The 12338-nt window shown below is 48.1% G+C and overlaps 1 protein-coding gene across 1 annotated transcript in view; it reads left to right on the top strand.

The window, feature by feature from the left end:
• The window catches only part of Bcorl1 (BCL6 corepressor like 1), a 67137-nt gene that overhangs the window by 23848 nt on the left and 30951 nt on the right, over positions 1–12338 (top strand). The window contains 4 exon segments of the mRNA XM_032889718.1: positions 1879–1969; positions 2217–5501; positions 9523–9688; positions 10705–10785. Coding sequence (XP_032745609.1) covers positions 1879–1969; positions 2217–5501; positions 9523–9688; positions 10705–10785 — 3623 coding nt within the window.

Below are 12338 nucleotides of genomic sequence, written 5' to 3'. Positions count from 1 at the left end.
TCCCCCTCACTGCTGTCTCTGTTCTTCCTCACGACCCCTAACTGCCCCTAAAGCTCTTCCTCACAGCCTTTCTGCTGTTACCCACCGTCATTTCCAGCAGTGGGACCCTCCCACCCCGCCACCCTAGCTGCTTGTTAAAGGGGGCAAGCCTATCCCCCTTGATTAGCCCCTTCTGCAGCCCCAAAAAGGTAGGGAGAGGCCTGCTCTGATCCCCATTGCCGTTCTTGCTTCTCTTCCCCAGGTACAGTTTGGGAGTCTTTGTTCCGTCTCAGGAGGGAGTTATTTGCAGGGTGTACCTCCTTGCTGGAGAAGGCTGCAGGCACCTCAGATACCCTTTAGACTAGAGTGTGGTCGCTAAGGCAGGCGCTGACTTTTCCTCACGGGCTGTATTGGATCTCTGGCAGGGTTCCAAAGATGGCAGGCAAACCCAAACAAAGAGCAGGCAGAACAACCCTATGCTTTGCCCACCCAGAAAACTTGCTGCAGCTTTGTTCTTTGACCCCCTACCTCCTCTGCAGCCACTCCCACCCAGGCGGCTGCCCCATTGATATGCTCTCAAGAGCAGGGGCTGTGTTTCTGCTGCACTTAAAGCGGCCAGGCCAGCTTGGAGTGGCCCACTTGTCCTCCAACTTTACTTTAGTGGTGTGATCCTTTTATTTGCTCATTTTGTCAAATGTAACATTCTCCCGATTCTTACGTGATTTATTCTTTTCAAGCAGTTTGGGGGAAGGGGTTACAGTTGAATTTTTCTCCTTTGAGACTGAGCTTTCGGGCTTCAGCCTTTACTTACTGCACATACCAACATGAATACAGAGTCTGTGGCTTTGAGGGGCTCCCTTTGGGGGGAGAGAGATTGAGGTGGTGCAGAGAGGCTGAGGGGAAGGTGCTCCCTGTGTACTGTGAGAAGAGGGGCTGCAGCCAGGTTGAGTTCTAGAGATGTTCCTTTGGAGAGAAAGAAGTGTTTGTTTAGTTTTGCTGTTTTTAAATTAAAACAGGGTCTTACTGCGTAGTTTTGCTGGCTTGAAATTCCTTATGTAGACCAGAATCTAAGCTGGCCTTGAACTCAAAAAGATCCACCTGCCTCTGCCTCCTGAGTGCCAGGATTTAAAAAGATACATGTGGCCAGTCCACTGCATTTTCGTTGTTGTTTGAGACAGGATCTCCTGTCTCCTTACCTTCCTGTCTCTACTTCCCAAGTACTCAGATTACAGACAGGACGCATGCTCAGTTAAATGTAGTGTTTTTAAAGAGCTTCTCGGTGTCAGTGACCAGATGGCCTCAAATCAGTGCCATTGTATGTGCAGTAAATGTGACTGTGTATGGGCTAAAGGCATGCCCTGCCAATAGATGAGCAAATCATTCAGATTTGGACTAGATTTGAAAGCACAATGGGAGTGGTGATTTGCTTTGGAAGAGGTTTACCGGAAATGGTACTTCCCATATAGACTTGAAACAAGATTGGATTTAAAATAAAACTAATTTGTGTGCCCTTGAGGCTTATGGGTCACATCTCTCTCCTTTTGGGCAATGCCCTGTATATACTGGATTGAATGGCTAACCTGACTGTTAAGCTCCAGGGAAAAGAAGAAGGTGCTAAGGTGGGGTTCATCTACACTTTTTATGAGAACACTAGAAAGCAGAATTAGCAGCCCCCAAATTCTGGTCAGACAAGGCTCTGGTCAGGAACTTGTAAAGCTGCATGTGGAGGCTATGTTTTGCCTCGTTCAGCCTCCTAGTACTTTGCCATCTCCTGAAGTCACCATGGGAAGTGAGACAGGAGGGTTTGGGAAGCTAGGCAGGGCAGGACCTTCTAGAGGAAGTGTCTGTGGTTTCAGTTTGGGCCTTATCTCTCTTCTCCACTTGTGTCTTCCCTACCAGAAGAGCACCTCTTTCTGATGAGGAGTCCACGACAGGTGACTGCCAGCACTTTGGATCTCAGGAGTTTTGTGTCAGCAGCAGTTTTTCCAAGGTAAGGAGCTATGTGTTGTCACATGCTACCCATCAAAGGGCGAGTTTCTTGGACCATGGGCCTAGTTTGGCCTTCCCAAGAATGGGAGCAAGAAGACAAGTTGCTCTAGGTGAGACAGAAACTGCTCTGCACACGTGCCCTTGTCCTTTGCAGTTGGTTGAGTTGTCAAAGAAGACCAGCAGGTACTTCTCGGGGGCCTCAGGGTACCTGCATCACTTTCAGGGACTTTGCTATTCTTTCATTGCAGGTGGAGCTCACGGCAGTTGGAAGTGGCAGCAATGCCCGGGGGACAAACCCAGATGGCAGTACCACGGAAAAGCTTGGGCACAGGTCAGAAGATCAACCTGATGATCCTCAAGCAAAAATGGACTATGTTGGGAATACAGCAGAGGCGGAGGGACTCCTGGTGCCGCTGAGCAGCCCGGGAGACAGCCTTAAGTTGCCCGCTCCTGACGGCACTGAGGCTAGCCACAGCAGGGCCAACTGCTCCTGGACTCCCCTAAGCACCCAAATGAGCAAACAGGTTGACTGCTCTGCAGCCGGGGTAAAGGCTTTGGACTCTCGGCACAGTGTTGGGGAGAAGAACACTTTCATTTTGGCAACTCTGGGAACTGGAGTCCCCGTGGAGGGAACCCTGCCTCTAGTTACCACAAACTTCAGTCAGCTGCCGGCACCTATCTGCCCTCCTGCCCCTGGGTTGGCCTCCGGGACCTCCTCGGTTCCTGATCCATTCCAAGTTCCCCTCTCTGTCCCAGCCCCAGTTCCCCACTCAGGACTAGTTCCAGTCCAGGTTGCCACATCGGCTTCAGCTCCTTCCCCTCCCCTAGCACCAGTGCCTGCTCTAGCCCCAGCAGCACCCTCGGTGCCTACTCTCATCTCTGATTCCAACCCCCTCTCTGTGTCAGCCTCTGTCTTGGTGCCTGTGCCAGTGTCTGCTCCCCACTCAGTCCCTGTGCCCTTGTCAGCTCCTGCTCCTACCCCTCTCACAGTCTCTGTGTCTGCACCTCCCTTGGCTCTGATCCAGGCTCCCGTGCCTCCTTCAGCTCCCACTTTGGTCCTTGCTTCTGTCCCGACTCCAGTTCTAGCTCCCATGCCAGCATCCACACCTCCAGCAGCTCCTGCCCCTCCGTCTGTACCAATGCCCACTCCGACCCCGTCCTCTGGCCCGCCCTCTACCCCCACCCTTATTCCTGCCTTTGCTCCTACACCGGTGCCTGCACCCACCCCAGCCCCAATCTTTACTCCAGCCCCCACACCCATGCCGGCTGCCACACCAGCTGCCATCCCCACCTCAGCACCCATTCCAGCCTCCTTCAGTTTGAGTCGAGTGTGCTTTCCTGCAGCTCAGGCACCAGCTATGCAAAAAGTCCCCCTGTCTTTTCAACCAGGGACAGTGCTGACCCCTAACCAGCCGCTGGTATACATCCCACCTCCGAGTTGCGGCCAGCCACTCAGTGTGGCTACACTGCCAACCACTCTGGGAGTGTCTTCCACGCTCACACTCCCGGTCCTGCCATCTTACCTGCAGGACAGGTGTCTCCCGGGTGTGTTGGCCTCTCCAGAGCTCCGCTCTTATCCATATGCATTTTCTGTGGCCCGGCCTTTGGCTTCAGATTCAAAGTTGGTGTCTTTAGAGGTGAACAGGCTCTCCTGTACTTCCCCGTCCGGCAGCACTAACAGCCAGCCTGCACCTGATGGGGTCCCTGGACCTTTGGCAGATACCTCCCTCACCACTGCTTCTGCCAAGGTGCTTCCAACTTCACAGCCTTTGCTGCCAGCCCCCAGTGGGAGTTCAGTCCCACTACACCCCTCCAAGATGCCAGGTGGCACTGATCAACAAACAGAAGGGACTTCTGTCACCTTCTCTCCTCTCAAGTCACCTCCACAGCTGGAGAGAGAGATGGCCTCTCCACCCGAGTGCAGCGAGATGCCTCTTGACCTCTCCTCCAAGTCCAACCGCCAGAAGCTTCCATTGCCGAACCAGCGGAAAACACCTCCCATGCCTGTGTTGACCCCTGTGCACACCAGCAGCAAGGCCCTCCTTTCTACAGTCCTGTCTAGGTCTCAGCGTACAACCCAAGCTGCCGGCAGCAATGTTACTTCCTGCCTAGGCTCCACCTCTTCACCTTTTGTTATCTTTCCTGAGATGGTTAGGAATGGAGACCCAAGCACCTGGGTAAAAAACTCAACTGCTCTGATCAGCACCATTCCTGGCACATATGTGGGAGTGGCCAACCCAGTGCCTGCATCCCTGCTGTTGAACAAGGACCCTAACCTGGGCCTTAACCGAGATCCTAGGCATCTCCCCAAGCAGGAGCCCATCTCCATCATTGATCAAGGAGAGCCTAAGAGCACTGGTGTCACTTGTGGCAAGAAAGGCAGCCAGGTTGCTGCCGAGGGACAGCCAAGCACAGTTAAATCCCGTTATACCCCAGCCCGCATTGCCCCTGGGCTACCAGGGTGCCAAACCAAGGAACTGTCTTTGTGGAAACCTACAGGGCTGACAAATATGTACCCACGGTGTTCCATCAATGGGAAGCCCACGAGCACCCAGGTTCTGCCTGTTGGCTGGTCACCATACCACCAAGCATCTCTGCTTTCGATTGGCATTTCTAGTGCCGGGCAACTAACCCCCAGTCAGGGGGTGCCTCTCAGGCCCACCAGCATTGTTTCTGAGTTTTCTGGTGTGTCATCTCTTGGTTCCAGTGAAGCTGTTCATGGACTTCCTGAGGGGCAGCCACGGCCTGGGGGCCCCTTTGCCCCAGAGCAGGATGCTGTCACAAAGAACAAAACTTGCCGAATTGCTGCCAAGCCTTATGAAGAACAAGTCAATCCTGTCCTTTTGACTCTCAGCCCTCAGACGGGGACCCTGGCACTGTCTGTTCAGCCTAACAGTGGGGACATTGGAGTAAATCAGGGATCTGAGGAATCTGAGAGCCACCTCTGCTCTGATAGTACTCCTAAGATGGAAGGCCCCCAGGCAGCCTGTGGCCTGAAGCTGGCAGGGGACACAAAGCCTAAAAACCAAGTGCTGGCTACCTATATGTCCCACGAGCTGGTCCTGGCCAACCCCCAGAACTTGTGCAAGATGCCTGAGCTGCCTTTGCTACCTCATGACAGCCACTCTAAGGAACTCATTTTAGATGTGGTTCCCAGCAGCGAGAGAGGCCCCAGCACAGATCTTTCGCAGCTTGGAAGTCAGGTGGATCTGGGACGGGTGAAAATGGAGAAAGCAGATGGCGATGTGGTCTTCAATTTAGCCAACTGCTTCCGGGCTGATGGACTCCCAGCAGTTCCCCAGAGGGGCCAGGCTGAAGCACGGGCTAAAGCTGGACAAGCTCGTGTGAAACGGGAAGGTGTTGGGGTCTTTACTTGCAAGAACAGTTGGCAGCCAGAATCAGAAGAGACAGAATCTCTGCCACCCAAAAAGGTCAAGTGTAACAAAGAAAAGGAAATTGAGGAAGAACCACAGCAGCAGCTGCCACCACAGCCACATGATAAGCCCATGGTCCGGAGTTCCGTGGGGTCCAAGGTGAGTGCCAGTGTATGGCCTAGACTTCCTGATGGTCCGCTTCACTTGGGGGTCTTGAGCAGCTCAGCCGTGTGAACAGAGCTGATGAATGGGGGAGGGCTTTCCATTTTTAACTCATGTTCTCTGTATATGATATTTTCACCTGGAAATGGCCAAGCTCATTCCATAGGATGTAGGAAATGATTTCATCTCTGGGCCAGGGAAGCCATTGTCCTAGATATAGTTGGAACGCCTGAGAAGGTATTGGTGAAGGAAATCCCTTAATCACAGGCTCTTCCCCAAGGAACAATTCTTCCTGGTTCTTTAAAGATGACAGACCACTAGCCTTGGCAGTTTGGGGCCCAGCGGGGAAAGGAGACTGATAGGGTCATTTTGGCCTCACTTCTTCATAGCTCTGTGATGTTGATTAATCTCTCTTACCCTAAGTTCCTTCATCTCTGCAGTGAGACAAATAATAATACTTATTTAGAGGGTTGTTGGGAAGATTAAATGAGATGTTGATAGGAAATATCCGAACAGGCAAATTGGTAGGGATAAGAACTAGCCTGATACTTGCCTAGGGATGGGGAGGCCTGGAGGGTTTCCATTCAGGGGGATGAGCAAGTTTCTGTACCAGGCAAATGATGATAGTTACACAATTCTGTGTTTATACTGAAAACAATTGCATTGTACATGTAAGTTAGTGAATTGTTACAGCAGAGCTCAGTAAAGCCATTACAATTAATGAGATGGCATACAAATGCTTAAAATAGCAGTTGGCACGTAATTAAGTGCTGGTTGGTGTTAGTGGCTGCTTTTGTTTTTGGTATGGCAAACAGAATGGCCCCTGCCCTCATGGAGCTTATGTCTTGCCATGTTGCCTGGATGACAAGTGGGCATAGTCCTTCAGGTATGCGATGGATAGCTCGGTAGGCCAGTTGAAAGATGTCGGGGGCAAAGAACACAGTTACAGGAGAAGGCAACTGGCACTTTCAGAGTTTTCCTTTGGAAACCAAGTCATCTAAGTGTTTTGTCAGGTCCCATTCTCTTGAGGAACAAGTGACTGATAAACCAAGCTAAGATGAGGAGTGAATTCAAAACAACAGCCCCTTGCTGGAGATGGCCAAGAGGCAGAATAAGCTCCTGTTACTTGCTTGAGTTCTTTTTCTTTCAATTCTTTATTATGTTTTGTATTTATTTTCTGTACTCACGTGTATGTGTGTGGCACGTGCATGCTATAGCATCTGTGTGCAGATCATAGGACAATTTTTAGCAGCTTTCTTTCTACTGGGTAGGTACCAAGACTTGACCTCAGATTGTCACATGTAGCAGCAAGCACCTTTACCTGCTGATCCATCTTGCCTGCCACAGAATGATGCTTCATTTGATGCTGGCCCTACTTTAACATCCCTTAATGCGAACACTGATCTCCTAACTTCTCATGTAGTTGGGGTGTGCCATATATTTTTACTTTCTGCTGCCCTGGCAGGAGATCCAAACAGAGACCTCCTCTACATGTTCTCTTTTACTTTTTTTGTTAACCTTAGGAAGTAAAAGTTAATGGTCTCTACCCAAAAACAGCAGCTAAAAACAATATGTAGAAATAAGTCAGATGTGTTCAAATTGATGTGCACTTAGCTTTATTTTCCCTGCCTTAAAATAGTTTCTCTTTGGCAGTACCTGAAGTTCAGATTTTAAGCAGTCATTCCTCTTTCCTTGCTAGTTTTTTGTTTTCTAACACCTTGGTTCATAGGGACTGCCAGCAACTTGCCTTTCATTGAGCTTAGTCCTCTGCTGAGTGAGCAGAGGGTGGCAGTCTGATGGGGCAGTGGGTGCTCCCTATGCCTGGAGAATTGAGGGTTTTTTCCCTCAACTATCCCAGCAATAAGATGACTGCCACCCTGTTTCAATGGAACTAGAGGTTGATAACGTAACTGGAAGGTGATATGGATGTGATTAGTCTTTCATCCCGGTGACTAAGTATCTGAGAAAGCAATGAGAGAGGAATGGTTTGTTTTGGCTTATGGATTCAGAGATGTCAGTCCCTCATAGTGGGAAGAGTGTAGAGGACTAGAACTGCAGTTCATGGCAGCCAAAAGGAAGGAGGGAGGGAGGGAAACAGAAAGAGAATGAATGTGAATAAGAATATGAATGAATACGTGTCTGTGGTACGGGGCTCTCATTTTCCTATGTTGTGTTTGGGTGTTCATGTATACAGGTACCTGTGCACCAGAGGTTCGTCTTGGGTGTGATTCCTTGTTAGCTGTCCACTTTGTGTTGTGAATGAGTCTTTGTCTGGAGCCAGGAGCTCATTTGGTATATTAGAGGGATTTCCCTAGCTCTGCCTTCCCAGTGCTGGTATCTGAAGCATGCACCACCACTCTTGACTGTTTTTCCAGTGATGAATTTTCATCGTCTTGTAGCAAGTAATATGACCTACTGAATTCCCTCCCCCACCCATAATTTTCTGATTCCATCCGGGCCCTCAGCCTACAGTATGATGCGCCGTACCTTTAGGGCAGGTTTCCATCCTTAGTTAATTCTCTCTAGAAAACACAGGTACACCCACAGGTATGCTGTACTAGGAACTTGTCAATCCAGCCAAATTAATAAATCAAGATTAACTTCATGTAGTTGTTGTTATTTTTAGACAGGGTTCCTATGGCTGTTCTAGAACTTGCTCTGTAGATCAGACAGAAATCTTCTAGTCTCTACCTCCTGAGTGTTGGGATTAGGACCATGCCTAGCTGACTGCAAGTGTGTTTAATTCTTTCTCCCTTCTTAAAACCTAACTTCACAGATTCACAGTACTAGAAACACCTACCTTACCGTTTCTTGTTTAGTGACATAGAGAAACCTTAAAGCTTGTGAAAATTTGTGGCTTTGAGGCAGAGTTCCTACAATGTGTATGTAAAATGATATGTCCCGATATGTGGGAATGGAACTGGGCAGGAACAGTGGACAGAGAAACACATAGGGAAGGAGATCCCTTGAAAGCTGGTGAGAAGAGGCCCAGATATGGGGACTAGGAGCACCAGGGCTCAGTTCCAGCTCCATCTTTCTTTCTTCAGATATAAATAAGCTACCTTTCAGGGTGGCCTGGTAAGTGGTATCCCTTCAGTTAGTGTGTATGCTAGGCTGCGTGTGGCCCAGGAAAAGTCAGTTGACCTCTTATCTGACTCTGTTTCTATATCTGTTCTGTTGTTAGGATAAAGCAAATGAGAGTTGAAAGTGATACAGAGAGTAAAGTATCCTTAAATATCCCCAGCTTCACTGTGAATGGTGTCCCAGACCTGTCCCTGTCCATTGTGTTCACAGGGAGATGGGAATCATCCTTCCTGTGTAATGGTCCTCTTGCTGTAGTTGAGTCCATTTCCTGGTGTTAACTGACACATGGAAAAACTTTTCCTTGACTTGCCTGTTCTCAGAATTACTATGAATTGATAGCAGTGCCATCGACAATGAAGTTGTTGAGCTATGTAATTTCCTAACTTGCAGAAAAGGAATTTTTATTTAATGCCCATTTCTACTTGTGTTTGGAGACACAGAGCATGGGGCCCAAGTTTGGACCTTTTAAGAAAAAACATTGGGGGCTGGAGAGATGGCTCAGCGGTTAAGAGCACCCGACTGCTCTTCCAGAGGTCATGAGTTCAATTCCCAGCAACCACATGGTGGCTCACAACCATCTGTAAAGAGATCTGATGCCCTCTTCTGGTGTATCTGAAGACCGCTACAGTGTACTTATATATAATAAATAAATAAATCTTTAAAAAAAAAAAAAGAAAAAACATTGGATGTTTGTTGAGGGGCCATAAATACAGTCTGTAGACCTCTGATACAGATCACTGAAGAAACCAGTAAGAGATCCTTTGTAGCCACCTTTGTAGATCCTATAATACTGTGACATACATACTCCCAGTCCTAACTCTGGTAGTTCATGTCCATGTATAAGCAACAGGCATATGACGTGACCCTTCCTAAGAATGGAGAACATTCTTAAGCAAAACTGACCTCAGACCTGACTTGTCCTACCTTTACACAGTGCCGGAAGCCGCCTGGAGACCCCCAGGAACCCACCAAGAAAAGCCCCAGAGGGGCTTTAGATTCAGGAAAAGAGCACAATGGGGTCAGGGGAAAGCACAAGCACCGGAAGCCAACAAAGCCAGAGTCCCTGCCTGCAGGAAAACGAGCAGATGGTCATGAGGAAGGTAGGTCCCAAAGGCCATGCATGACCTTCCAGCCTGAACTCCAGAGGGATCCAGTGGAATTTTGGTGGGGGGAGAGTAGCTGAAATATTGAAAGATTGAGTGGAAAATGCATCCTTCTCTGCTGTGGAATAAAGATAGAATTGGAACTCTGAATTTAGCAGTCAGGGAGAATGCATGTGCTCAGGTCTCATGAATTAAGAGTACCACACATTCTACAGTCTTAACATTGAACAAGGTGATTTGCAAATGGACAAAGAGCAGTCCTACAATAGAGTCAGCAACCCATTTCCATGAGGGGGGATCTAGGCTCAAAGAAGCGCAGCTGTAGGAATATTTATTCAAAAACAGCAGAATTGGGATTCCTTACACTGTTTTCTCTATCTTTTGGTATGTTAGAAAACTCCCATTGTAAAACCAGAAACAAATAGCTGACTAGCTAGCTAGCAAGGTAGAAAGGTTAAGCGATGTCTCAAACCCTTTTTGTCAGTTAAGGATACCCAGAATGTTTGGGTTGGGTATAGGGCATAGTTGATCTGTATACTGTAGTGTAGGTGGTCCTTACTGCCTTCATGGGAGATATCCAGGCATTCTTGGCTACAGTAATCCATGTTCCTGATCTTTCTCATTGGTTCCAGCCTGACCTTGTTAAGGACTGTTGAGGTTGCTCGTCTTTGGAATAGGCTACAGCTCAGTTAGAACTTAATGAACACGCAACAACCTTTGCGTCATGTAGGTAGAGATACTTTGGAGCATGCTGTTAAATTGATTCTGTGCATTGCTTTTATTGGAGTCAGCAAAAATGACCCAGCCCCCAGTTTTGAAAAATCACCTTTCCCAAAAAGAGCTGGGTAGTGATAACGGCATAAGGAGAGTCAGCTGGGTTAAGCTGGGGTAACTGCGGGCTCGATACAAACCTCTTGGTTTTCTCATTTGAACATCCCATGTGGGCTTTCTGGTTTATAGATTTCTAATTGTGATATTTCTGCCTTCTGCCCCTAAACCACACATCACTCCAGGTTCCTTGGAAAAGAAAGCAAAGAGCAGTTTCCGTGACTTCATCCCGGTAGTTCTGAGTACTCGGACACGCAGTCAGTCTGGTGAGTAAGACTAAGTAAGGTAAGGCCTTGCTTTGGTATCCTTGAAAAGGTAGACATGTATTTGAATGATTTTGCCATTGGTGTATGTAGACATTTTGTTTCCCTGCGCTAAAACGACAGGCATTTTGCAGGGACAACAGAGTCTTGAGTCGGGGCAGAAGGATTGCCTGAAATTTTAGGATAGTTTGTTTAGCTCTGTTAGAAATTTGACATCATCTCTTGTTAAGAGCCAGTGATGGGAAGAAGAAAGGCCCCTGCCGCTCAGGAAATTTGTGCTCCAAAGTATTACATCGTATGATCATCGAGGTCCATCTGAAGCACTCAGATATTCAACCTTTAGGCTTTAATCTCATCACCCTATGCAACAGGCGTTATCAGAATTGGAAGGGTCATTGAACTGTATGGGCCGGCACAATTACTTTCGTGCCACAGAACTTGGGTTGGGTCTAAAGAAGATAGCTGTTTCCAGTTTGTGCTCTTCTCTGCTTCCTCTCTGTTGGTACACAAGACGGGGGGGGGGGTTTGCCTGCATTCACCCAGATTTCCATGCAAATTAGAAGGAATAGAGACATAGTCCAAAGAAAAGTCAATGATCTGACATCCTGTTAACTGGCACCTCAGCACATGGCATGCTCTACGGTAATTGGGGCTTATAGTGATGGCCTGGAGGCCTCACAAAGTCCTCAAGTGTCCTCTGAATCATCAAGGAGTGATTGCATTATGGCCAGTTGCATTTTGGTGTTAAACACATTGTACTGTATTTCATTCTTTGGAAATTGGTGATTTCTGTGTGATCTCTATGGTGATTCTGTATTAACCAGAATATTCGATTAACTAGAACATTCTGTTCCTTGCCTGGTCCATATAATGTAAAGTTTAGTGGGATAGTTGCTGTCTTAAGCACTTGACCAACTGGAAGCTTTGCTTTAGGGTGGTATTTTTTGTTTGTTTGTTTGTTTGTTTTTTCTTTCTGCTGACCTTACTAGAGTCTAGGAATTGCTGAGTTTAACATCTGGGCTTTTGGGAGAAACTTGGCAGTGTTGCTTCTAAGGAAGGTGTGAGATCTCCTGCAGTGTAAAACCAGGCCAATTTAGGATTGTGCTTTTTTTTTTTTTTTCCTCCCCGGGGCTGGGGACCGAACCTAGGACCTTGCACTTCCTAGTCAAGCGCTCTCCCACTGAGCCAAATCCCCAACCCCAGGATTGTGCTTTTATTGTTAGCAGAGTTAAGGGTAAGTGGGGAGAGAGAAAGTAGCCTCTTGGCAAGGTGACCTAAGAGGATAGGAAAGATGCTGTTTGTCCTGGGCTGATCAGGCTTCTACTTGTCCAGCAGCAAGGAACAGCTGCAGTGGATGGGCAGACAGACTAGAGAGAGGACTCCACCCTTGAGCTTCCGAGACACTGTAGGAGGTGGGATTAGTTTAATGGAAGGGAGCCTGCTGTGTTTCACTGGGACGTGCCTGAATCAGACTGTGGTACAGGAAAGGGACTTCTTACCTCTCCTCTCTGTCAGAGACACTCTTCTTTTGTGCTCTTCAATTATGCTTGGCCAAA

The sequence above is a fragment of the Rattus rattus genome, chromosome X, assembly GCF_011064425.1.
Source record: "Rattus rattus isolate New Zealand chromosome X, Rrattus_CSIRO_v1, whole genome shotgun sequence".
Lineage (NCBI taxonomy): Eukaryota > Metazoa > Chordata > Mammalia > Rodentia > Muridae > Rattus > Rattus rattus.
Note: the sequence above shows the minus strand (reverse complement) of the source record. Positions and strands in the feature narration are given on the sequence as shown.